The 26,713-nt window shown below is 44.8% G+C and overlaps 1 protein-coding gene across 1 annotated transcript in view; it reads right to left on the bottom strand.

The window, feature by feature from the left end:
* Positions 1 to 14,010, bottom strand: part of EFNB3 (ephrin B3) — a 64,358-nt gene extending 50,348 nt beyond the window's left edge. Inside the window, exon 1 of the mRNA XM_039337946.1 lies at positions 13,256 to 14,010. Coding sequence (XP_039193880.1) covers positions 13,256 to 13,374 — 119 coding nt within the window. The 5' untranslated portion in view covers positions 13,375 to 14,010. The remainder of the gene's footprint in view (positions 1 to 13,255) is intronic.
* Between the last annotated feature and the right edge of the window lie 12,703 nt (positions 14,011 to 26,713).

Here is a 26,713-nt window from a genome sequence, read left to right as displayed (position 1 = left end):
ATCTATCTATCTATCTATCTATTTATCTATCTATCTATCTATCTATCTATCTATCTATCTATCTATCTGTCTATCATCTATCTATCCATGCATCGATCCATCCATCTTCCACCCATTTTATCTATCTATAATGTATCTACCTACTATCTATCTATCTATCTATCTATCTATCTATCTATCTATCTATCTATCTATACATGCAGCATCCATCCATTTTCCACCCATTTTCTCTATCTATCTATCTATCTATCTATCATCTATCTATCCATGCATCCATCCATCCATCTTCCACCCATTTTATGTATCTATAATGTATCTACCTACTATCTATCTATCTATCTATCTATCTATCTATCTATCTATCTATCAATCTATCTATCTATCTATCTATCTATCTATCATCTATCTATCCATGCATCCATCATCCATCTTCCACCCATTTTATGTATCTATAATGTATCTACCTACTATCTATCTATCTATCTATCTATCTATCTATCTATCTATCTATCTATCTATCTTCTATCTTTCCATGCATCCATCCATCCATCTTCCACCCATTTTATGTATCTATAATGTATCTACTTACTATCTATCAATCATCTATATCTATCTATCTATCTATCTATCTATCTATCTATCTATCTATCATCTATCCATGCATACATGCATCCATCCATCTTCTACCCTATCCATCCATCTATCTATCTATCTATCTATCTATCTATCATCTATCTATCCATGCATCCATCCATCCATCTTCCACCCATTTTATGTATCTACCTACTATCTATCTATCTATCTATCTATCTATCTATCTATCTATCTATCTATCTTCTATCTTTCCATGCATCCATCCATCCATCTTCCACCCATTTTATGTATCTATAATGTATCTACTTACTATCTATCAATCATCTATATCTATCTATCTATCTATCTATCTATCTATCTATCTATCTATCATCTATCCATGCATACATGCATCCATCCATCTTCTACCCTATCCATCCATCCATCCATCTATCTATCTATCTATCTATCTATCTATCTATCTATCTATCTATCTATCTATCTATCTATCTATCTTCTATCTTTCCATGCATCCATCCATCCATCTTCCACCCATTTTATGTATCTATAATGTATCTACTTACTATCTATCAATCATCTATATCTATCTATCTATCTATCTATCATCTATCCATGCATACATGCATCCATCCATCTTCTACCCTATCCATCCATCCATCCATCCATCTATCTATCTATCTATCTATCTATCTATCTATCTATCTATCTTTCAACTATCTATCTATCTAATTATGGTGGTAAGTGTCAGGGGAAGTCCAGAAATTGTGGCTGCTTTATCACTGGAAGTTTTAAAGAAGAGATTGGACAACCATTTGTCAAAGATACTATAGGGTTTCCCGCCTGAGCAGGGGGCTGGACTAGATGACCTCCAAGGTCCCTTCCCACTCTCTCATTCTGTTGTTCTGTTCTCCACCCGCAGCAGAAGGACTATCCTATTATCCCTATTTTTTTTTCAAGCTGGCGGGGGAGGGGGGCTCCAGGGCTGCCTCTGCACCCAGGACCCCTGACCTCTGACCTCAACCTAGACAAAAAGCCCAGCTAACAAACAACACATCCTACTCCTTTCAACTCCAGAAATTTAATAAATAAAAAAAAATGTCATTGCAGGAGAGAAACCACGCAGGGCAAAAGATCTCTCTTTTTCCATCGGGGAAGACTGTTAGCAGCCACAATTTTCCTGAAAAGGAGCAACTTTGAAAGCATCTGAACAAGGGGAGGGGAAGATTATAGCATTAAATAATGATAGGTCTGTCCCTGACACCGCAAAGATCATCCAATCTGACCTTTCCGTTCAACTGAGGGGCAGGATCTGTCACACCCAAGCCCTGTCGAGGAGATTAAGAGTGGAGTGTGGAGGGATGCACGCAACCATCAGGAAAAATTACAGTTCGCCACAAGCCAAGCCGAAGGAAAAATTACGGTCCTTCAGAATCTTCCGTGGGGCACCGAGTTAAGTGGATTCAAATTGGCGGGTTTTTCATGTGGGGGGACCAAAGCTTTGCTGCCTCAGAATAGAATAGAATAGAATAGAATAGAATAGAATAGAATAGAAATAGAAATATAGAACAGAACTAGAAATAGAAATATAGAATAGAATAGAATAGAAATAGAAATATAGAACAGAAATAGAAATATCTAATAGAACAGAACAGAAGAGAGTAGAAGAGAAATAAGAATAGACTAAAAGACAATAGAATAGAAATAAGAATAGATTTAAGAGAAGAGAAATAAAGAATAGAATAGAATAGAAATATAGAACAGAAATAGAAATAAAAATATAGAGTAGAATAGAATAGAATATAGAAATATAGAATAGAATAGAATAGAAATAGAAATATAGAACAGAAATAGAAATATCAAATAGAATAGAATAGAACAGAATAAAAGAGAAGAGAAATATAGAACAGAAACAGAAATAAAAATATAGAGTAGAACAGAAATAGAAATATAGAATAGAATAGAATAGAAATAGAAATATAGAACAGAAATAGAAATATCAAATAGAATAGAATAGAACAGAATAAAAGAGAAGAGAAATAAGAATAGACTAAAAGAGAATAGAATAGAAATAAGAATAGAATAGATTTAAGAGAAGAGAAATAAAGAATAGAACAGAACAGAACAGAATAGAAGAACAACAGAACCGAATAGAAATAAGAAAAGAGGAGAAATAAGAAAACAGGAGAGGAGAAAAATAAGAGAAGAAAGAGAAATAAGAAGAGAAGAACAGAACAGAATACAAATAAGAGAAGAGAAATTAGAACAGAACAGAAGCTGGAAAGGACCTTTGAGATCTTCTAGTCCACCCCCCACACACACTCAAGCAGGAGAACCTACACCATTTCAAAACCCAGACGCTCGGCAACCGACTCGTGTTTACGACGGTCGCAGCCTCCTAGAGGGGTCGCGCGATCCCCTTTTTGCAAACTTCCGGCCAGCAAAGTCAAGGGGATAAAAGCCGGATTCGCTTAACAACCGTGTGACTCATTTAACAACGGTGGCGAGAAAGGCCGCCAAGGGAGGCAAAGCTCGCTGAACAACAAAGCAAATTGGGCCTCGACTGTGTCCGTATGTCGTAAGTCGAGGACCACCACCCCCCCGCAACGCTGATGCAACCTCGTTTTAATCCTATTTACTTTCCGTGCACGCGTGAATTTTTGGATTTGCAAGTTGGGTTTTTTTTTTGTTGTTGTTGTTGTTTTGCCCTTGGCATAATGTTGCCGACTCTGGAAAGGAACAGCACATTGTGTTAACTATGAGTTTCGTGCATGCATATTAGGCACGCTACACACCCCTTGAGAGGTGGGATTCACACATACACAGGAGCTGGGTAGCAAAGGGGAAACGAGAAAAAAGACTCGTTGCTCCCGCCTTAGACACGTCAACATCTGTCTTCCGAGGAGTCGCAGGTGAGTGTCGGGGAGGGAGAGAAAATATTTTTACACCTAGACAACTGTGGCTGCTCTTCGCTGCAGGCTGGGGGCTGCGACTTTGCCACCATCATCTGCTCGCTCAGAACAGATGGGAAGGAGCCGTTTCTTGGAAGAAGGCCGTGACGGGACGAAAAAAAAAAAAAAGCAGATGGTCATTTGGGAACATCCCCTTGAGAACTTCTTTTCGTGTAGACCAGGGTCTCCAAATGTCAAAGTGGAACATCCCCTTGAGAAGTTGTTTTCGTGTAGACCGGGGTCTCCAAATTTCAAGGTGGAACATCACTTTGAGAACTTGTTTTCATGTAAACTAGGGGTCTCCAGACTTCAAGGTGGAACATCCCCTTGAGAAGTTGTTTTTGTGTAGACCAGAACCTTCAAATGTCAAGGTGGAACATCCCCTTGAGAAGTTGTGTTAATAATAATAATAATAATAATAATAATAATAATAATAATACAAGCACCTGCAACATAACACCCCAGACTTAACAATTGTCGATAAGAAAGACAAAAAAGTCTGGATAGCGGACGTGGCAGTGCCTGGAGATAGCAGAATAGACGAGAAAGAACCGGAGAAGATCACAAAATACAAAGACCTACAAATAGAAATAGAAAGACTGTGGCAAAAGCAAGCAAGGGTAGTACCAATAGTCATAGGCGCCTTGGGTGCAATCCCAAAACAACTGGAGCAGCACTTGAACACCATCATCGGCATTGACAAATTCGCTATTAGTCAATTGCAAAAGGCGGCCTTACTAGGAACTGCTTCCATCCTGCGACGATACCTGTAATACCATCAAACATCCACATCTGCCTATCCCAGGTCCTGGGTAAGGACTCGATAGGTAGACAAAATGCCAAATCCAGTCTGAACATCTGGTTGACTGTGCAATGATCCATAATAATAAAGTTGGAAGGGACCTTGGAGGTCATCGAGTCCAACCCCTGCTCAGGCAGGAAACCCTATACCATTCCTGACAAATGGCTGTCCAGTCTCTTCTTAAAAGCTTCCAGTTAATTGTTCTTACTGTCAGGAAGTTTTTCCTTAGTTCCAGATTGCTTCTCTCCTTGATTAGTTTCCATCTGTCGCTTCTTGTCCTGCCTTCAGGCGCTTTGGAGAATAGCTGGACTCCCTCTTCTTTGGGGCAGCCCCTGAGATACTGGAATACTATCATGTCCCCCCTCGTCCTTCTCTTCGTTAAACTAGACATCCCCAATTCCAGCAACCGTTCCTTGTATGTTTTAGCCTCCAATCCCCTGATCCTCTTTGTTGCTCTTCTCTGCACTCTTTCTAGAATCTCAACAGTCGTAAATGGGAAAACTGGTCCTAAAAGTCACTTTTTTCAATGCCACTGTAGCTTCCAACAATCACTAAATGTACGGTTATAACCAAGAGTTTGCTGCAACTAATAACTACTAATAAACAACTAATTAAATCTAAACAATAAATAACTAGTCAGTTTTAACTAACAGCCAAGGTGGGCAGCTAGGACACCGAGTGTCCAGTCTCTGCTTTCTCCCCTTGCTAACCATTTTAATGCTCCAAATGGCCACCTATTTCTTTGCAAAGGATTGGGTCATGGAGCAAGACAGCAGCCAGGGTGTATCATTAGAGATTTTCAAAATAATTTCCCTCCCCACCTCCTTCCCTTACACTTGTTCTCAGATCCATCCATGTCAATCAACAGCTTGTCGATTTTTTCCTGCTCCACCACACTTACCTGTATATTCTTGTAGACCAGTGTTCATGTAGACCAGGATCTTCAAATGTCCAGGTGGAACATCACCTTGAGAAGTTTTTTTTCATGTAAACCAGGGGTCCCCCAACATGGCAACTTTAAGACTTGTGGACTTAAATCCCTCATCCAGCACGGTGAATTCTGGAAGTTTAAGTCTACACGTCTTAAAGTTGCCACGTTGGGAGACCCCTGAAATAGACCACCGTCTCTCAAACTTGGCAATGTTAAGGTGGGTGGACTTCAACTCCCAGAAGTTTGACGTCCACCCATCTTAACGTCTCCAGGTTTACGAAACGGTGATCTACATGAAGATATTGGGGCTGTCCACAGGGTTGGGAGGGAGGTGTCCACAGAGAAGACCAAACAAGGTCCAGATGTTGCACCTGGGCCTTCACAACAAGGATCTCAACTTTTTTTTTTTGAGGAGGTCAACTTCTAATGGCTCCAGAAACATCTTTGAACACCCCCAGGTTCTTGAAGATCTTCTGGAGAAGGTATGGATGAACATCTTTGGTCAGCCCAGATCTGCTCAGGTCTTGTTAAAGGTCAAAGATCTGGCTGACCTTTTAGGTCAGCGATTTGCTTTAAGCCAGCAGAAAGACAGCCCCCCCAAAAGACAATTTCCAAATTTTAGGGGTGTGGGTGAATGAGGTGGTCCTCGACGTACGACCAAAATGTAGCCCAACATTTCAGCTGCTAAGCAAGACAGTATATTTAGCAATCATTCTGGGTTGCAGTGACATCAGAAAAAAAATTGCCCGTGATCGACCCTCACACTTATGACCGTCACAGCATCCCCAAGGGGGGGCTGACTTGATTGCCCTTTGTGACCTTCCCAGTCGGCTTCCAACAAGTCAAGTTGATGGGGGGGGGGAAGCAGGATTCGCTTAACGACCGTGTAATCCATTGAACGACGGCAGGGATTATGAACCACGGCCCAGAAAGCTTTGTAAAACCAGCGGGACTCGCTTAACAGCTGCAAAGGAAATTCCGTTCTCGGTCGTAGTCGTAACCCGAGGACTAGAGTTCTACTTGCTTGGCCTCATAAAATTCTGGAAAACGCAAGTTGGGGTGACATGCTCGTTTTACATCTTGTGAAGCTGTTTTTTGGCAAAACTCCGGACAGCCTGTGACGTGACTTTAAAAACTTGCCTGGAGCACAATTTGAAACGCTGGAGGAGGGGGGGGGGGATTGTGTTGAAAATTGTGCTGTCTCACACTATAGCGTCCCGTCTCTTTTGGCCCAGGCTGTCTCCAGCTTTCTCTTCCGCATCTCATTTGTGGGGAGGGACCTGGAGGGGTCCCCAACTCCGGGTCCGTGGACTGGTACTGGGCCGCAGCACGCCAGCAACCGGTCCGCACAAACAAGGAAAGCCCCATCTGTGAGATGCAGGCAGCACACAAAACCACACAACCTCTGGTCCACGGATAAACCTCACTCCCTGTGCCCAGAAGGTTGGGGGACCTCTGCCCTAGAGCAATGGTTCTCAACCTTTTTAATGCCGCGACCCCCAACCGGTCGTAAGTCGAGGACTACTCAACCGGTCGTAAGTCGAGGACTACTCAGCTGGTTCAGCACCGTTTGCAGAATGGGACTTTTGGCGGGCTCAGCAGGGCAGAGGCAGCCTGGGCAATTCCTATTGGCTTTTGAAAGCCAATAGAATTAGACTCTATTCAAGAGGGTCTCTTCTATTGGCTTTCCAAAGCCAATAGAATAAAAGGGAGTAGCACAGCTAAGGAAAAGGGGGAAAAAATGGCGGACTGCGTTGTTTGGCGACCCCCGTGAAATGGTCGTTCGACCCCAAATGGGGTCCCGACCCACAGGTTGAGAACCACTGCCCTAGAGGGAGTCCTTGAATTACAACCGTTCATTTACTGTCCGTTCAAAGTTACAGCGGTACTAAACAGAGTGACCTACAATCAGTTTTCACACGACGTTTGCAACATCCCATGATCCAAATTTGCACGCTTGGCAACTGACTTGTACTTCTGACGGCTGCAGCGTTCCAGGGTCAGGTGATCCCCTTTGGCGACCAAAGTCGAAGTAGAAGTGAGACTTGCTTGCTAACTTAACAACCGATTCCCTTAACGACTGTGGCCAGAAAAATGGGGCAAAACTCACTTAACTGTCTCGCTTAGCAACAAACATTGTCGTCATAAGTCGCGGACTCTCTGTAGTTTATCTAAATCAGGGTCCCTTCAGTGGTTGGTTTCTTGGCGGAGAACCAGGAAGTAGTCTTCACACTCATCGCTACATGACGGGACCACCAAACACATCAGAGATTTAACTCTCTTTTTTTTTTTTGACCAATACATCCAGATTTAAGTCTCTCTTTGCAGAATCCAGAGCGAAAACTTGGCAAATCAATCCTCATTTTGCACCACCCTCTCGACGGGGTTGAGACGAGAAATTAAAAAATTAAGTCCGCCTAGCTTCGCCCCAGTTCTTCCCTCGACGCGGGCATCAAGCAGAATAAACCAGCATCAAGCAGAATAAACCAGCATCAAGCAGAGTAAACAGACAAACCCGCACCCGGTTCCAGACCGAATTCAGAATTAAAAGGGTTAGCGTTGAATTAATCCAGATCGAAATATTGGATTCTGGGTCACGAAAGCATCTGCTGATTATTATTATTATGTTTAAAGTCAAGATGGCATCCGCGTTTGTGTAACCAAGTCTTTGCCCTATTTTTTTGTGCGTGTCGCGCAGGCGCAACACACAGAGTTGCCATCTTCCCTTGTTTGTGATCCCCCTTTCCAGATGTGGATGAATATTTTTTAGCTTTTTGGGGAAGTGTGCGTGTCTGAGGCCAGTGGGACGGTTATGCGCCGGCCTCTATATGACGGTATTTTCCCATGCCACACCATTGGCAGGGAAGAATCACAATACATGTGTGAAGATGTGAAGGACCCTCGGCAAAAAACACACACAAAAAAATTGTGGCAGACTTTTTAAAACTGGAACCTTTTGTGCTGGACTTTTTTTAACACAAAATTATTTTGTGGTGGACTTTTTTTTAAGGCAAACTACTGTGGCAGGGTTTTTTCAACACAAAATATTTGTGACGGACTTCTTAACACAAAGCGGGGCACCCTTTTTTGAAACACAAAATAATTGCGGCCGACATTTTTAAACACGATGTATTGACGGCACACTTTTGGAACACAAAATATTGATGGCACACTATTTGAACACAAAATATTTGCGGTGGACTTTTTTTTTTTTAACCCCCAAAATTATTTGTGCCGGATTTTTTTAATCTCAAAATATTTGTGTGGCAGAGTTTTTTTTTTAAGGTGAAATCATTGTGGTGGCCTTTTTTTTGTTTTTAGTACGAAATATCCGTGGCGGACTTTTTTTTTTTGAGTACGAAATATTGGTAGCCGAGTTTTTTTAACGCAAAATATTGGCGGCAGACTTTTTTTTTTAACCCGAAATATTTGTGGCACATTTTTTTTGACGCAAAATATTTTGAAGATGAAACATTTGTGGCAGACTCTGTTTAACACGAATTATTTGTGGTAGACTTTTTTTTAAAAGACATAATAATATTTGTGGTAGATGGTCTGAACACAAAACGTTGGCGGCATACTTTTTTTAACACAAAATACTGTGGTACTGATTTTTTAATACTGTTTGAGCCTTGGTCTGGTCTGGTTGCCAATTCCTGTTCAAATCCAAGATCTACCTTGGCAAATCTGATCTATTATGCCATTTATTGTGTAGGCAACCATCCCATTTTGTGCGGAAAAACTAGCCCAGCCACGCTGAATATCTAAGCCATCTACTCATGCGAGGGAGAACAACATCACACTGAGTTCACTCATCCTTACACACACGGGATTTTTGCCACATCACCACAACTGATTTTTTTTTTTCTCCCCTTTCCACCATCTTGGGTGTGTGCACCGGTGTCACCTTGTGCGCAGAAAGATGCTTTTCCTTTCCGATAGGGAGGTCAGCCAATTAATTGACTCATTAACTTATCGTATTTAAATAAATCTCCATATTAGAAGCGGCTGGATTCACGGCCTTGTCAACGAAAATAATGAGAGAATTTGCAACGGGATAATTAAAAACTAGGCGGGCAGGAAAAGAGGTTCGTACCAGGAAACCAGCGTGAAAAAAATCAACCTCTTCTTTTCCAACTTCCAGAGCTGTTCAACTCAAGCACACGTTGAGAGGTCTATTTCTCCAGGAAGTAGAGGATCCCCCCCTCAAAAAACAGGTCCATCTTGCAACTGGTGCAACACACAGCTCAAAATACACAACAGGTGCCACCTAAGTATTGCCACATTGCCAGAGACCACAACTCAACTTGTAGGTCTTCAGAAACGTGCCTTCCCAGAGGTGGCATCAGAAAGGAGAAGTAATCTACAAGGTCCATCTTCCAACTAGTCCAACACACACCCCAAAACACACCACGGGTGCCACCTAAGTATTGCCACATTGCTAGAGACCACAACCCAACTTGTAGGTCTTCAGAAACGTGTCTTCCCAAAGGTGGCATCAGAAAGGAGAAGAAATCTACAAGGTCCATCTTCCAACTGGTCCAACACACACCCCAAAACACACCACAGGTGCCACCCAAGTATTGCCACATTGCCAGACACCACAACCCAACTCGTAGGTCTTCAGAAACGCGCCTTTCCAAAGGTGGCATCTTGAAAGGAGATGAATCTACCAGGACCCACATCTGTGAGGTTCTAGCTTCTCAACTTCTCCTGGACCCCCTTGGGCAGAACAGAGTCTGGATTCTCCTTCCCCCTGTGGATGGATGGGCATAGCAACCAGGTGGACCTCAAAGAGGGTGTGCAGCACTTGGGCACCCCCCCCCCATTTTTTCCCCACCTCTGAAACTTCTTCTCCTTCTTCTTCCTCTGGATCCCCCTTCAAGGGGAGAAGGACAACCAGACCTCTCCTCTTCCAACTGAACCAAAGGGTTGAAGTTTACAGATCCCACCAAGCCAGATCAACGTGAGGACAACACCCAATGCAGGAGGGACAGCCCGGCGCACCCCGTTACCGGGAGAATAACCCAAAGGGGTCCCCAATCCTAGAAGAGATGCTCATTCAGGTCTGTTCTGTCCAGTTCCCCCCCCCCTTTGGGTTCAGACCAGCTTGGACCTTCCACCCATTGTTTTCCTCTGGTTTTCAAGACAGGGGCGGGGGTCTGCTCCCCCTCCCCCCTCCCCAACCAGGAACAGGAGACATTTTCCCTTTGGAGGAGAGGGTTAAAAGGAGGGAAAGAGAATCAAAACATCAGAAGTCAGGCAGAGAGGGAAATACACAGCGTGATTTAGGCAAATGGAGCTCATTACTTCTAATACATATATATTCCTGTTGCTAGGAAGCGTTGCCTCGCACGGCAACAGAGCGCAAATTGTAGCACTTATGAATCACAGGGATTTTTTTTTACCCCTCTTTTTTTTCCCCTCCCCTCTAATGGGTGAGAGAGAGAGCTTTTCCTGAAAGCCCCTCTCAAAGCTCGCCTCTTCCCCTGGACCCCCAAATTCTTCTCCCTCTTGCACCCCCCATTTCCTCCACGGGACCCTTCCACCCCCCCAAAAAAAATATGACATCAGCCCAAATTAACTCAGTTGGGCCTCTGTCTCTCTCCAAAGTGTGCAAGGGAGGACTTGAGTTTCAGAAGTTGTTGGGGGACAATTGTTAACAGATGAGGCGTCGGGCTGGACTCAACGGGGAGAGCTGTGTAAAGTGTGCGAGGCCAGGAGACAAAAAGTGCCCAGGAGTGTAGATTTTGATGTTAAAGAAGCTAATTTGATGTTGAACCTTATCACAGCTGCAAGATTATTGGTGGGGCAATATTGGAAGAAAAAACTTATTGCCTACTCTGGAAGAACGGGTACTTAAAGCATCGAATTTAGCAGACATGGTGAACATCTCCGCCTAGTTGAAGGATCACTCCCAAGAAAAAATATATTATGGTTTGGAGAAGATGGATTGATTTACATTCAGGAGAACTATGAGATTGAAAAGTATTACCTTGCTTTTTGAGTAGATCTGAGATCATTATTATTAGTTTTAATTATTTTGTTCTTTCTGACTTAATTTGTTAATATTTGTTTGGAGAAGGAGTTAAAGTGTGTTATGGTTTTGATGGACAGTACAGTTGGTTTACGTTAGTTAGATTATGTTTGTTTATTTTATTTTTTACCCTGTAATCAGCTCTGGGAAGTGGGGGAGGGGGGAAGGGGTGGGGGGTGGGTTTATATTGTAATAAATTTATAAAACTTTTAAATTAAAAAAAAAAGTGCCCAGGATTAGCTGGAGATGGGGAGTGACTGGCAGGTGTGGAAAATGGTCTTCAAAAACCAGAAAGGAGAGAGAAGAAAGTTTTCTTTTGGTCTCCCTCCACCTGCCCCCCCATCTTTGAACAAGGCATGGGCTTCCCCCCCCCCCACACACACAAACACACAAAAAACACACTCCTTTTCAAGGCAAGAAGTTCCACTTCATCCAGTTCCAATCCATTTCCATAAGGCTTTGCAGAGATCAACTCTGCCCTGAATGGAGGGAGGGAAGGAGAAAGAGAGAGAGAAGAGAGAGAGAGAGAGCGCAAACCGGATTGTGTCGGATTTCACAATTTTAATTCGTGCAAGAATGCAAGGCAGAGGAGGAGAAACCCACACACTATACACACACACACACTATCCCAGAGGCTGCACACTCTAGGTAAGTGCACACACACACAAAAAAATACAATCCAGACAGACCCACCCCATCGCAAAAGTGGAAAGCATCAGCAGATACACACCCATGCACAAACACAAGAGAGATACACACAGACACACACTCCCCTACCTTGAGATGCCCTCTGTGTGTGTGTGTGTGTGTGTGTCTGTGTCTCTCTCTGAATAACCATAAATGCACACACAGACACATTGCGGTCAAAAGTACACTGCAGCCAGCAAAGTTAATTAATCCACGGCTTCATTGCAAGATTCAAGGACCCTAGTTTCATTTTATTTTTATTTTTATTTTCAGCGATTGCCAAAAACTGGGGGAGGGGGGAGAAACTAGACAAGGCAAACCTCAGGAAAAGTGCTGACATTCCAGACTAAACTTGCAAGGAAACCAGTTTAGTATTATAGGGTTGATACGTGCATGCACACGCGCGCGCGCACACACACACACACACACACACACACACACACACACACACTAGCCAGCCAACTTTAAGATACGGGTCCGAGTAATATTTTGCATTTCACATGCATAATCTAGGAAACCAGACAAACCAGCTGAATCTGGTCCACAAAGTGAGAAGGAAGAAGAAGAAAGAAGAAAGAGGAGAAGGAGAATGAGGAGAAGAAGAAGAAGAAGAAGAAGAAGAAGAAGAAGAAGAAGAAGAAGAAGAAGAAGAAGAAGAAGAAGAAGAAGAAGAAGAAGAAGAAGAAGAAGAAGAAGATCACAGTGGAGAAAACTGTATTGTGTCTGTAGACATCCCTTCCACCCCCCACATCTTAGCCAAGGCAATGTCATATTTTTTTTTTCACCCTGTTTTTGCTCTTAAAGCGGAGGTTTTGCAAAAGTTTGGGGAAGGGACAACAGGGGTTCACATTTCCAGGTTCGGCCTGAAACTGCCCAGAAGAAACTTCATCATCATCATCATCAACAATAACTTCTACTTTGCCCAAAAACCAAACCAGGGTGCCCACCTTCCACCCACCCCCCCACATTAAAAAAAAAAACAAAACCCTGGGCATTTCCAAACGCTGATATATGTTCCCCTCCTCTTTGCTCAAACCTCTGCTGGCCAATTCCATGTACAACAAAGCCAGAAGCACAAAACCTAACCAGATTTTGTTGCAGAAAAGCCATTTTTTTAAAAAAAAAAAACATTATTTATTGTTTTTCCCCAACCCAACCAAAGGCACCTGAAGCTGCCTCCCCAGACAATACCTGGATTTTTTCCCCCCAGGCCCCAGAGAGACAGAGAGAGAGGGAAAGAGAGAGAAGAAGCTTACTTTTTGTTCGAAGTGTTCCAGTAAATGGGTTCCAGGCTGAGTCCGTCTACGAACAAGAGTTCCCAAAAGCAGAGGTGCAAAGCCATATAAAATCCAAGCCCAGAGTATTCAAAGGCCATCACTGCAAAAAGAGAGAGTGAGGGACGGGCAGGAGAGGCCGGTGCCAACTCCCCCTCCGGTCTCTTCTTCTTCACCTTATTTTTTTTTCCTCTCCCTCCTTCTTTTTTCCTTTGTTTTTCTTTCTTGGACAATCTCACCCCCGCCGCCTGCTCCAGGAGGCAGCTCCGAATCTTCTCCTGGGCGAAGAGGGTAGGAAAAATAAGCAGAGAGGCAGAGAGGGGCGCATACCAAATATTCTGAGGAAGAAAGGGAGCGAGAAAGGGAGGAAGAAGAAGAAGAAGAAGAAGAAGAAAGAAAGAAAGAAAGAAAGAAAGAAAGAAAGAAAGAAAGAAAGAAAGAAAGAAAGAAAGAAAGAAAGAAGAGGAGAAAGGACTTGTTGGGTTGTTTGGTTTTTAAGGAAAGGATCTGCCAGATCTCACACTGGCGGGGTCAACAAAGTTTTACAAACCCTCCCTTTCGCATCTGGGCCGATGCGAAGAAAAGTTTGCACCGCGAAGACTTGCCCAAAAGAAGGGCATTTTTTTTTCCCTCTCCCTCTCTTCCTGCAGACAGAAAGGACAGAAAGAAAAGGAAAGAAAGAAAGAAAGAAAGAAAGAAAGAAAGAAAGAAAGAAAGAAAGAAAGAGAGGGCTGAAAGAAGGAAGGAAAGAAAGAGATGGTAAGAGGGAAAAAGGAAGAAAGGGAAAGAAAGAAAGAAAGAAAGAAAGAAAGAAAGAAAGAAAGAAAGAAAGGAAGGAAGGAAGGAAGGAAGGAAGGAAGGAAGGAAGGATGGTAAGAGAGGACTGAAAGAAGGAATGAAAGAGAGAGATGGTAAGAGAGGAAAAAAGGAAGAAAGGGAAAGAAAGAAAGAAAGAAAGAAAGAAAGAAAGAAAGAGGATAGTAAGAGAGGGCTGAAAGGAAAGAAAGAGAGATTGTAAGAGGAAAAAAGGAAGAAAGGGAAAGAAAGAAAGAAAGAAAAGAAAAGAAAAGAAAAGAAAAGAAAGAGAAAAGGTGAATCAAGAATTTAATTCAGAAAGGCAAAAAATTGCATCCAGTCAAGCTTGCTCCAGCCTCTCTGCTTCCAGATCCTCAGGGAGGTGTGGAAAAGTGTGGAAGACAGAAGAAGGGGGGGAAAGGGGGGGAGAAAGAGGAGGAATTCATTTGCAAGCCCCCTCCTCTATTTTCCCATCCCTCCGCAGCGCTGGGTTGTTCTCCTTCCCCAGCAACGAAGAATTCCCAACGATGGAAGCGGAGAGAGGGAGAGAGAGAGAGAATAATAATAATAATAAAAAAAAGAGAATAAGGAATCAGGGAGATTTTTCCTTCCCCCCCCCCTCCTTCTCCTCTCCTTTCTTGTTCTTTCTTTCTTTCTCTCTCTCACTCTCTCTCTCTTTTTTTGGGGGGGGGGGGAGAAGCAGAGAAAAAGGGAGGAGAGAAGAATTGGTGAGCGCGAAAAAGCGGAATGGAGAGACAGCCCCAAAAGCGCAAAGGCAGGAACGGGAGTCTGGAGACGAAAGAAGATACGGAACGCGGAACGCGGGGGAAAAAAAAAAAAAGAAAGAGAAGAAGAAGGGGGGAAGAAAAAAAAGAGAGAGAGGGGAATAAAAAAAAGAAGAACTTCAGCCGAAAGAGAAGGAAAGGAGGAGAAAAAATACCTGTCCCCAGCTGCCTTCGCCAGAACGCAAAATAATAATAATAATCGGAGCGCATTTGGAGATGGGAGAGGCTCGCCTTTGCCCAGACAATTGCAAATGCAAAAGGGGGGGGGGACATTTGAAGCATGCACAAAAAGAGAAAAACGGGGAGGGGGCGATGTTTGGTGCCTTCTCTCTCTCGCCCCCCCCCCAAAAAACCTTTTTTCTCTCTTCCCCCCCCCCCCAGGTGAATGGAAAAGGGTAGAGGAGATTAATAGCTGGGCTGGTTTTTAAAGGCGTCAGCATCTTTTAAATATAGCCGGATTGGAAAAGGGGGCAAAATGCAAAGAAAGACAGGGTGGGTGGGGGGGTGGGGAGTGTGAAAATGGGAGGGGGGGCAGGAAAAAGAGAGGGGGATGTGCCCCCCCTCTCCTCTTCTGCACAATTTCAGGCATTGTGTCTGGATGTTTCCAGCTTGCCAGATGTGGTTCTGCCTTTCCACCTTGGAAGATTTGGGAAAGGGGGGGGGGAAGGAAAAAAAAATCACTTTGCAGAGATGCTGCTTCAACTTTTGGGAGCTCTTGGGAGGGGGGAGGGAGGGGGGTCTCCCAGGCAGAAGCTGCACCTGTTGAGTTTCCAGCTTGTCGAGAAAGGGGTGGGCAGGAGGGCTTCGGGGCACGAAAAGGGCCTGTGGAAATCTGCTTTTCGGGAGCTCAACGAAGACCTCCTGGCCTGTCTTGGGCGTGGCTGAAAAAAAAACAGGTTAGCTACAAGCCAGGGTGGGCTTGTGTCTGGGATGCCCGTGGGGTGTCTGGGATTAGAGGCATCCCCAAAGAGGCAGGTGGGGCCGGGCCCCCCAAAGCTCTCCCCGTTCCCCATAAAGGGAGGAACATGGAGTTTCAGAAAACTGTTCTCCGAAAATTCAGTTTCTCTAAGTCAGCCGTGCTAGGACTACAACTCCCAGAATTCCTAGCAGTGGATCATGCATGCCGGCAAGGGGATTCTGGGAACTGCCAAGCCAGAATTACAGCCAGTGGCTCTACCAGCTGTGCTAGAACTCCCAGAATCCCTAGCAGTGGAACAGCCATATTGGCAAGGGGATTCTGGGAACTGCCAAGCCAGAATTACAGCCAGTGGCTCTAACCAGCTGTGCTAGAACTCCCAGAATCCCTAGCAGTGGAATATCCATGCCAGCAAGGGGATTCTGGCAACTGCGAATTACAGCCATCACTCAAATAGCTGTGCTAGAACTGCATCTCCCAGAATCCCTAGCAGTGGAACATCCATGCCGGCAAGGGGATTCTGGGAACCGCTGAGCAAAGCCCCCAGCCAGTAGTTTTAACCAGCAGGGCCAGCGCTACCACTCCCAGAATTCTTAGCCGTGGAACCGCAGGGGATTCTGGGAAATGTCGAGGCCTGACCACCGCAGGCCTTCGTGTCAGGGAGGTTAATTTGCCTTCCATGTTGTGAAAAACCCCATATTTGCTGGGGTCTGTTCAGAAAGACTGTCTCTTTCCTATAATTATCTTGGCTTATAACAAACCTTTCATTTTGCAGCCCTCCAAAACCTCAGACCTTCCAGGGCACCGTTTAAAATCTGGCTTAGTTTGCATATTTAGCAAGTGCAAAGAGGCCATTTTGTGTTCACAGGTTTTGCCAGACTGAATGGAGGGGGAGTGAAAGAATTTGGGGAGAAACTGCCCTCCCCCCAAAAAGGAAAACGGAAGAGAAAGAAGCCAAGATTTGCGATTTGCAGCTGGGAAACCAAGATAGTTCACTTTATCCTGGGATGTTGCGTTCAACCATGATGCTGGGCTGGCTGTAAACTTGGCTTAATGTTCTTTCTTTCTTTCTTTCTTTCTTTCTTTCTTTCTTTCTTTCTTTCTTTCTTTCTTTCCTTCCTTCCTTCCTTCCTTCCTCCTTCCTTCCTTCCTTCCTTCCTTCCTTTCTTTCTTTCTTTCTTTCTTTCTGCCACTGAATGTGTTATTTAAACGCAGCCCACTTAATTCCTATTTTGCTGCATCGTGCCAATCCCCAAAACCTAGTAATTCACTAAATAAACATATTATATCCATCCACAGTTTGCATTTTTCTTGCTTTCACAAAAAAAAAAAATACCTTGTAAAAAATTTAAGAGAGAGAGAGAAAGAAAGAAAGATGTCTCAGAATCCGCCGGGAAGCAAACCAACAGCAGCCAGGTAAAATTTGGAACTTTTGAAACAATCTACAAGGTGGCTAGTCCTCAGTGTCAAAGGGCGGGACAAAATTCTGCCAAAGAAAATCTGATTGTTTCTCCAAAACCTTGAGTGGGCAAATCAGTCACAGCACTACAAATAGTCCCCAACTTATGACAATTTGTTTAGTGACCATTCGAACTTACAATGGCACTGAAAACTTAACCATCATGTTACTCACTTCAGGACGGCAGTGACTCACTTCGCTGTGGCGAGAAAGGTCGTAAAATGAAGCAAGATGTACTTAACAAATGTTACTCATTTAAGGATGGCATCACTGGCGAGAAAGGCCGTAAAATGGGGCAAAATTCACTTCACAATTGTTACTCGCTTAAGGACGGCAGTGACTCACTTCACTGAGGCGAGAAAGGTCGTAAAACAGAGCAAAATGTACAACAATCATGTTACTCGCTTAAGGACTGCAGTGATTCACTTCACTGAGGCGAGAAAGGTCGTAAAACGGGGCAAAATTCACTTAACAATCATGTTACTCACTTAAGGACTGCCGTGACTCACTTCACTGTGGCGAGAAAGGTCGTAAAACTGGGCAAAACTCATTTAACAAATGCCTCGCTTAGCAACAGGAGCTCAGTCGCGGTCGTAAGTTGAGCACTCTTCGTATCAAATATCCGGTTGTGCAAATCAGTGCAAACCAGCAAGGCCATCCACATTTTGGACCCGCCAAATATCCATTTCAGAAAAACAGCTCAGCTCCCCGAACGCCGTGGTTTCGAATTCGCAGCCCACCTGGCGACCAGGCCCACACCCTGCCTCTGAGCCCGCACAGACGGAAGGAAATTTGGGGTTTTTAAACTGCCCTTTCCCGACTCCGTCTCTGTTCGAGCCAGGAAGTGTTTATATTTTGGGAAAGGGGATCTGGGAGAAGCGCCCCCCGGAATCTAAATATTTTCTCGTAACCCTGCCGGATTTGGCTTACCGACGGGGCGCGCCCCCTCGCTCTGTGTACATTCCGGGTTCCCCCCCACCCAGCGGCGGCTGGCTCGGCTCCTGGGCGGTCTGAGATTTTGGGGGAAAGTGTTTAGGAAGGATCGAATCTTGCCTCCGAAGGCATAAGCCAGGATTCGGGGTTAAGTCTTCTGCAAGCGCCAAAGGTGGGGAAATCGTAACGGAAGACGCTGAATGAACGGAGCGACGGAACACGGCTAGTCCTCGGATTACGACGGTTCGTTTAGCGACCGTTTGGGGGCAAGGCAGGGAGTTTTCTGCCAGCGCCAAAGGTGGGGAAATCATAACGGAAGACGCTGAATGAATGGAGCGACGGAACACGGCTAGTCCTTGGATTACGACGGTTCGTTTAGCGACCATTTGGGGGCAAGGCAGGGAGTTTTCTACCAGTGCCAAAGGTAGGGAAACCGTAACGGAAGACGCAGAACAAACGGAGCAACGGAACATGGCTAGTCCTCAGATTACGACGGTTCCTTTAGCGACCGTTCGAAGCGACCGCAGCACTGAAAAAAGGGACTTAGGGCCATTTTTCACACTTACGACCGTTGGGGCATCCCCATGGTCATGTGATCAAAATTGGGACGCTCAGCAACTGACTTGTATTTATGACGGTCGCAGGGTCTCCTGGGGGTCACGCAGTCCTCTTTTGCGACCTTCTGACAATCAAAGTCAAGGAGGGGGTGAGCCGGATCCACTTAACGACCGTGTGACTCGCTTAACGACCGCAGTGATCCGCTTAACAACTGTGGCGAGATAGGTTGTAAAATGGAGCCAAATTCACTTGGCCGTTCTCTCGCTTAGCATCCGAAATTTTGGGCTTGATCGCGGTCGTAAGCCGAGGACTCAGACGGGGCCTGGGAAGTCTTCTAGTCCAAAGCCCTGCTCTTGGGATCGGCGTGTTTTACCTCCTTGGCAGACACGGTGGCCAGAAAACCAGTAACAGCTAGTCCTCGATTTACGACACACAATTGTTCAGCAAGGCGGGGCGTTAAATGAGTCACATCCGATTTTACAACCTTTTTACCATACTTGTTGTTAAGCGAATCACGGCGGTCATTAAGCAAATCCGGGTTCCCCCCCCCATCGTCGGACGTTGGTTGAGACAGTCGCAAACGGCGATGATGGGACACTTGGACCCTCATAAATACATGCTGGTTTCGTAGCGCTCCAATTTTGATCACGGGACTGTTGGGGCGTTGTGATGGTCGTAATTTATTTTCCCAATACCGTCGTAACTTTGAACAGTCGCTAAACCAACGATTGTATAAGTCAAGGACTAGCTGTAAAAGACATTCTTGGATGGATGTGCTGATGGATGGATAAACATCTCACAACACCAATCAGGAACCCTTAATCCAACTGGTAAAGCTGGGTGCAGGGTTCATAACAATGAGGACTAGCGACATGCAATAGCATGAGGTGGGCACATTAATGTTGAACCTTGCCAATCTTAACCCCGAACCAGGTTTTTCAGCTCCGGAACTGCAATATTTTTTTGGTGGGGGGGGGAAGGTCTGGCGCCCCAAATCCCAAGGGCCCCCCCCCCCCCAAAAGGGAAAACTACAAGCCTGGGAAAACTCTGATCTGTATCTTACACTCCCTTGTGGGTTTTCCAAGGAGGGTGGGGAATTAATTAACGCTTAATTTAATTCAACTTTGCATGGAGATTAAATTAATTAGAGGCCTAAGACCCATGGTGAAAGAGTTAGGACTGGACTGGCAGACTCAGATTTCCTGTACGGTTACACACAGAAGACGTGTGTGTGTGTGTGTGTGTGTGTGTGTGTGTGTGTGTGTGTGTGTGTGTAGATCTGGGTGTTGGGGTTTCTCCCTCGCAGGGTAATTGTTTGGGGGAGGGGAAGGAGAATTCCCCATCTATTTTCTTGTATGTGAGAGGAAAGGCAGACATTTTGGCAAGGGTTTGAGAGTCTTCTTGATAATGCCTGCAAGGCTGAACCTTAGAGTAAATAGTGTTTCTCATCCTTGGGAGGTTTGAAGAGACGTGGACTTTAACTCCCAGAATTCCCCAGTCAGCCATGCCTGGTTTTTTGTTTTCTCTCCCCCCCCCCATCTCCTAGAGCGGAGAGATTGCAGAGGAAGGGATTATAAGAGACTAAGCAGGCCACAACAGGCATACCTATCCAAAGGAATGCAGTAGTTCCCGGGAATTCTGGGAGTTGGAAGTCCACCCCTCTTAAAGTGGCCAAGAAACCCTGGAACATTTCATGCATCCCTAGTCTAGAGGGTGCCCGGTAAACCGAGATCAAGGTTCAAATCATCCCAAGAGATAAAAAAGCACAAAATAACCCACTACTGACATAGGTCAGGAAGCTATAATTTATGACCTAGATAGAAAACAAAAGCCAGCTTGCCTGCTGGATAATAATAATAATAATAATAATAATAATAATAATAATAATAATAATAATAATAATTGGCATTGACAAATTTGCTATTAGTCAATTGCAAAAGGCGGCCTTATTAGGAACTGCTTCCATCCTGCGACGATACCTATAATACCATCAAACATCTACTTCTGCCTATCCCAGGTCCTGGGTAAGGACTCGATAGGTAGACAAAATGCCAAATCCAGTCTGAACATCTGGCTGACTGTGCGATGATTGATAATAATAATAATAAAAAATCTGCCTATCCCAGGTCCTTGGTAAGGACTCGATAGGTAGACAAAATGCCAAATCCAGTCTGAACATGTGGCTGACTGTGCGATGATCCTCAATAATAATAATAATAATAATAATGAAAGACAAAAAAGTCTGGATAGTGGACGTGGCAGTGCCTGGAGATAGCAGAATAGAAGAGAAAGAACTGGAGAAGATCACAAAATACAAAGACCTACAAATAGAAATAGAAAGACTGTGGCAAAAGCAAGCAAGGGTAGTACCATAGGCTCCTTGGGTGCAATCCCAAAACAACTGGAGCACCACTTGAACACCATTGGCATTGACAAATTCGCTATTAGTCAATTGCAAAAGGCGGCCTTACTAGGAACTGCTTCCATCCTGCGACGATATCTGTAATACCATCAAACATCCACATCTGCCTATCCCAGGTCCTGGGTAAGGACTCGATAGGTAGACAAAATGCCAAATCCAGTCTGAACATCTGGCTGACTGTGCGATGATCGATAATAATAATAATAATAATAATTTGAATGTTCAGTTGACTGAGGTTCATGTTTAATGAATAAAAGATGATGATGATGATGATGATGATAATAATAATAATAATAATAATAATAATAATAATAATAATAATAATAATAATAATAATAATAATAATAATAATAATAATAATAATAATGTTGGAAGGGACTTTGGAGGTCATCTAGTCCAACCCCCAGCTCAGGCAGGAAACCTCTTCCCCACACCATACAGGATCCTAGGATGATCCCCTTTCAAAACGCTGAAATCATCCTCAAGTTTCTAGTTCTCATGGTTTCCTCCAAACTGATCCAAGCTCTGAAAAAATTGTTAGAAGCTGAAGCTGGATTTAAAAAAAAAAAAAAAAAAGCCTTTGCTTCATGGGATTTTTTTTGGGGGGGTCGTCTTCTTAATTAAGGCATTTCGGGAGATTTCCCCCCTCCCCCAAGCAGAGGGGCAGAGACACCCCCCCCAGTCCATGAAAGTGCTTGGAAGCCAGTAAGATACGAACCAGAAAGGAAAAGGCGCCACCTAGAGGCCGTGAGAGGAAATGACAGGCTGGATTGTCAGAACAAAGAAAAGAAGACTGGAGGCGAGGGCTTCAAGCAAATTAAACCTCAAATGTTGGTTTGTTTTTACATTGCTCAGAGCTAACTCCGGAGCAGGGGCAGAGTTCCAGCAGAGGAACACAGAAGGCCTCCTTCTGTTACAATGGTTCGTTTAGTGACCGCTTGATCTGAAAATGGCCCTGGGGGGGGGGGGAAATGCCAGCAGGGGAATTCTGGGAGATGAAGTCCACAGGTCTTAAAGTTATTAAGTTTAGAGACCCTGGATTTAGGGGAAAGGTCCCCGGAGGGTCTCCGGGCTCTAGGAAGGATGCTGGATTCCACTTCATGTCAGTGTGAAAATTGCACAATCTTCGGCCTGAGCAGGGGGTTGGACTAGATGACCTCCAAGGTCCCTTCCAACTTTATTATTATTATTATCGATCATCGCACAGTCAGCCAGATGTTCAGACTGGATTTGGCATTTTGTCTACCTATCGAGTCCTTACCCAGGACCTGGGATAGGCAGATGTGGATGTTTGATGGTATTACAGATATCGTCGCAGGATGGAAGCAGTTCCTAATAAGGCTGCCTTTTGCAATTGACTAATAGCGAATTTGTCAATGCCAATGGTGTTCAAGTGGTGCTCCAGTTGTTTTGGGATTGCACCCAAGGAGCCTATTACTATTGGTACTACCCTTGCTTGCTTTTGCCACAGTCTTTCTATTTCTATTTGTAGGTCTTTGTATTTTGTTATCTTCTCCAGTTCTTTCTCATCTATTCTGCTGTCTCCAGGCACTGCCACGTCCACTATCCAGACTTTTTTGTCTTTCTTATCGACAATTGTTAAGTCTGGGGTGTTATGTTGCAGGTGCTTGTCTGTTTGAATTCTGAAGTCCCAGAGCAGTTTAATTTTATCATTTTCTATGACTTTCTCTATTTTATGATCCCACCAGTTTTTGCTTACAGGCAAATGATATTTTTTGCAGATCTTCCAATGCACCATTGTTGCTACTTTGTCATGCCGCTGCTTGTAATCAGTTTGTGCAATCTTCTTGCAACAGCTTACCAAGTGGTCCACTGTTTCTTCAGCTTCTTTGCATAGGCGGCACTTACTGTCTGTTGCTGTCTTCTCAATTTTGACTTTGTATGCATTTGTCCATTATTATTATTATTATTATTATTATTATTATTATTATTATCATCATCATCATTATCATCATCATCATCATCATCATCATCATTATCATTATTATCATTATTATTATTATTCTGCCTTTGTCAAAGCCCAGGATGTGGTTAATAATAATAGTAAAGTTGGAAGCGACCTTGGAGGTCATCTAGTCCAACCCCCTGCTCAGGCAGGAAACCCTACACCATTTCGGACAAATGGCTGTCCAGTCTCTTCTTAAAAACTTCCAGTGTTGGAGCATTCACCGCTTCTGGAGGCAGGTAGTTCCACTGGTTAATTGTTCTCAATGTCAGGAAGTTTCTCCTTAGTTCCAGGTTGCTTCTCTCCTTGATTAGTTTCCACCCGTTGCTTCTTGTCCTGCCTTCAGCCGCTTTGGAAAATAGCTTGACTCCCTCTTCTTTGGGGCAGCCCCTGAGATACTTGGAGGCTGCTATCATGTCCCCCCTCGTCCTTCCCTTCATTAGACTAGACATCACCAATTCCAGCAACCGTTCCTTCTATGTTTTAGCCTCCAGTCCCCTAATCATCTTTGTTGCTCTTCTCTGCACTCTTTCTAGAGTCTCAACATCTTTTTTTACATCAGGGTGACCAAAACTTGGATGCCCGTATTCCAAGTGTGGCCTTACCAAGGCCTTGTAAAGTGGTATTAACCCTTCACGTGGTCTTGATTCTATCCCTCTGTTAATGCAGCCCAGCACTGTGTTGGCCTTTTTGGTAGCTGCAGCACACGGCTGGCTCCTATTTAGGTGATTGTCTACTAGGACTCCGAGGTCCCTCTCACAGTTACTACTATTGAGCATGGTGCCACCTATGCTATACTTGTGCATTTGATTTTTCTTGCCTAAATGTAGAACCTTGCTTTTTTCACCATTGAATTTCATTTTGTTAGATAGCGCCCAGGGTTCAAGTCTGTCCAAATCCTCCTGTATCCTAAGCCTGTAACTTCTGCAGTGTTGGCTATTCCTGCCAGCTTGGTGTCATCTGCACATTTGATGAGTTCCCCATCTATCCCCTCGTCCAAATCGTTGATGAATATGTTGAAGAGCACTAGGCCCAGAACAGAGCCCTGGCGCACCCCACTACACACGTCCCTCCATGTAGATGCGGTTCCATTGAGGACCACTCGCTGAGTACGGCCGGTCAGCCAGCTACGGATCCGTCTGGTGGTGGTTCTGTCTACCCCACATTTTTCTATCTTCTCAAGTAGTAGGTTGTGATCTACTTTATCAAATGCTTTACTGAAGTCCGAGTAAATTATGTCTACAGCATTCTTCTGATCCACTAATTTTGTCACTTGGTCAAAGAACGCAATAAGATTTGTCTGGGACGATCTGTTTTTGACAAACCCATGTTGGCTTTTAGTAATGACTTCGTTTGCCTCTAGGTGTTTGTTGATTCGTTGTTTGATTATCTTTTCCAGGATCTTCCCAGGTATTGAGGTCAGGTTGTGTCCTTGTGCACAACGGAGGCGGCCCGGCTGAAACGTTGCGGGTCCTTTTGCATTGCCCATCTAGGCTGGGCTCAGCTGAGCGCCAGTTAACCAGGATCGACTCTTTCCTTGTTCGCGGAGAGTCAACCCAGACTTAAAAGAGGATAATTGCTACTTTCTGGACCAGCAACTTGTAAATGCAGTTGGCAAATTTGTGCGAACGAGACCACTAGGCGGCACATCCATGCGGAAACGTCGACCCAGTCAAAAAGGTTGGGGCTGTCACACAGTTGTGGCCACCCTCTTGACTTGGGTGGATTCTTTTCCTGGCAGACAGGGAATCCTCGACTTACGACGGCAAGCGAGCCCAAAATTTCCGTCGCTAAGTGAGACAGTTATCAAGTGTGTTTTGCCCCATTTTACCACGAGTCAGTTGTCCAGCATCCAAATTTTGATCACATGTCCCCGGGATGTTGCGACCGTCGTAAATACGAGTCAGTTCCCAGCGTCTGAATTTTTATCACATGACCCCAGGATGCTGTGACCGTCATAAATATGAGTCAGTTGCCCAGCATCCGAATTTTGATCATGTGTCCCCGGTACGTTGCAACCGTTGTAAATACGAGTCAGTTGCCCAGTGTCCGAATTTTGATCACGTGTCCCCGGTACGTTGCAACCGTTGTAAATACGAGTCAGTTGCCCAGCGTCCAAATTTTGATCACGTGTCCCCAGTACGTTGCAACCGTTGTAAATACGAGTCAGTTGCCCAGCGTCCGAATTTTGATCACGTGTCCCCGGTACGTTGCAACCGTTGTAAATACGAGTCAGTTGCCCAGCGTCCGAATTTTGATCACGTGTCCCCGGTACGTTGCAACCATTGTAAATACGAGTCAGTTGCCCAGCGTCCGAATTTTGATCACGTGTCCCCGGTACGTTGCAACCGTTGTAAATACGAGTCAGTTGCCCAGCGTCCGAATTTTGATCACGTGTCCCCGGTACGTTGCAACCGTTGTAAATACGAGTCAGTTGCCCAGCGTCCGAATTTTGATCACGTGTCCCCGGTACGTTGCAACCGTTGTAAATACGAGTCAGTTGCCCAGCGTCCGAATTTTGATCACGTGTCCCCGGTACGTTGCAACCGTTGTAAATACAGTTGCCCAGCGTCCGAATTTTGATCACGTGTCCCCGCGTTGCAACCGTTGTAAATACGAGTCAGTTGCCCAGCGTCCGAATTTTGATCACGTGTCCCCGGTACGTTGCAACCGTTGTAAATACGAGTCAGTTGCCCAGCGTCCGAATTTTGATCACGTGTCCCCGGTACGTTGCAACCGTTGTAAATACGAGTCAGTTGCCCAGCGTCCGAATTTTGATCACGTGTCCCCGGTACGTTGCAACCGTTGTAAATACGAGTCAGTTGCCCAGCGTCCGAATTTTGATCACGTGTCCCCGGTACGTTGCAACCGTTGTAAATACGAGTCAGTTGCCCAGTGTCCGAATTTTGATCACTTGTCCCAGGGTCACGTGATCAAAATTCAGATGCTTGGCAACTGACTCGTATTTATGACGGTCGCAGTGTGACTCGCACAATCTCCTCACGCACACACCCACAATCTCTTTGGCAAGAGATTTTTGCCCTCGTTCTGCTCCCCACGGCTCCGTGCAATGGTGCTCCGCAACAATTCTGGGCACGGTTGTGTGTGGCTGGGATGCACACCCCTGTGTGTATCTTTGTGTGTGTGTGGGTGTGTGTGTGTGTGTGTGTGTGCACGTACAAAGCAGAGAGAGAGAGAGAGGAGCTCCTGCAGCTGAGGAAGACCTGCTGGGTAGGAAGCGAAGTGTGATATTGCAACGGGCCGAACAAGCCGAGACACAACCCGGGGCGAGGGGGAAAGGAGAGTCACACAAGTGAGAAGACACAACTTGGAAATTGCCAAACAATGACCGCCTGCCTTGGTAAGCCCCCTCCCACCTCAGAGAGACCCCCGGCTGCCTTACTCCATTTACTCCTGTAGTAAAAGGCCCCCACCTCGGATGTGATCCACTTAAGAGCAGTTTTGTTTAGCAACTTTCTGAAAAAGGAATCTACTGGGGCTCGAGGATCTGATCATGTGCAGAGTGCAGTTTGCTCTCTCCCTCCTCCCGCGATCGGTCAAGCGGGGTCCCAGGTGGTTAAGATCTATAAAAGAGAATTTTTTGTA

The sequence above is a fragment of the Crotalus tigris genome, unplaced genomic scaffold, assembly GCF_016545835.1.
Source record: "Crotalus tigris isolate CLP2741 ecotype Arizona unplaced genomic scaffold, ASM1654583v1 scf7180000017690.20705106771:4171800, whole genome shotgun sequence".
Taxonomy (NCBI): Eukaryota; Metazoa; Chordata; class Lepidosauria; order Squamata; family Viperidae; genus Crotalus; species Crotalus tigris.
This window is presented reverse-complemented; position numbering and strand designations above follow the sequence as displayed.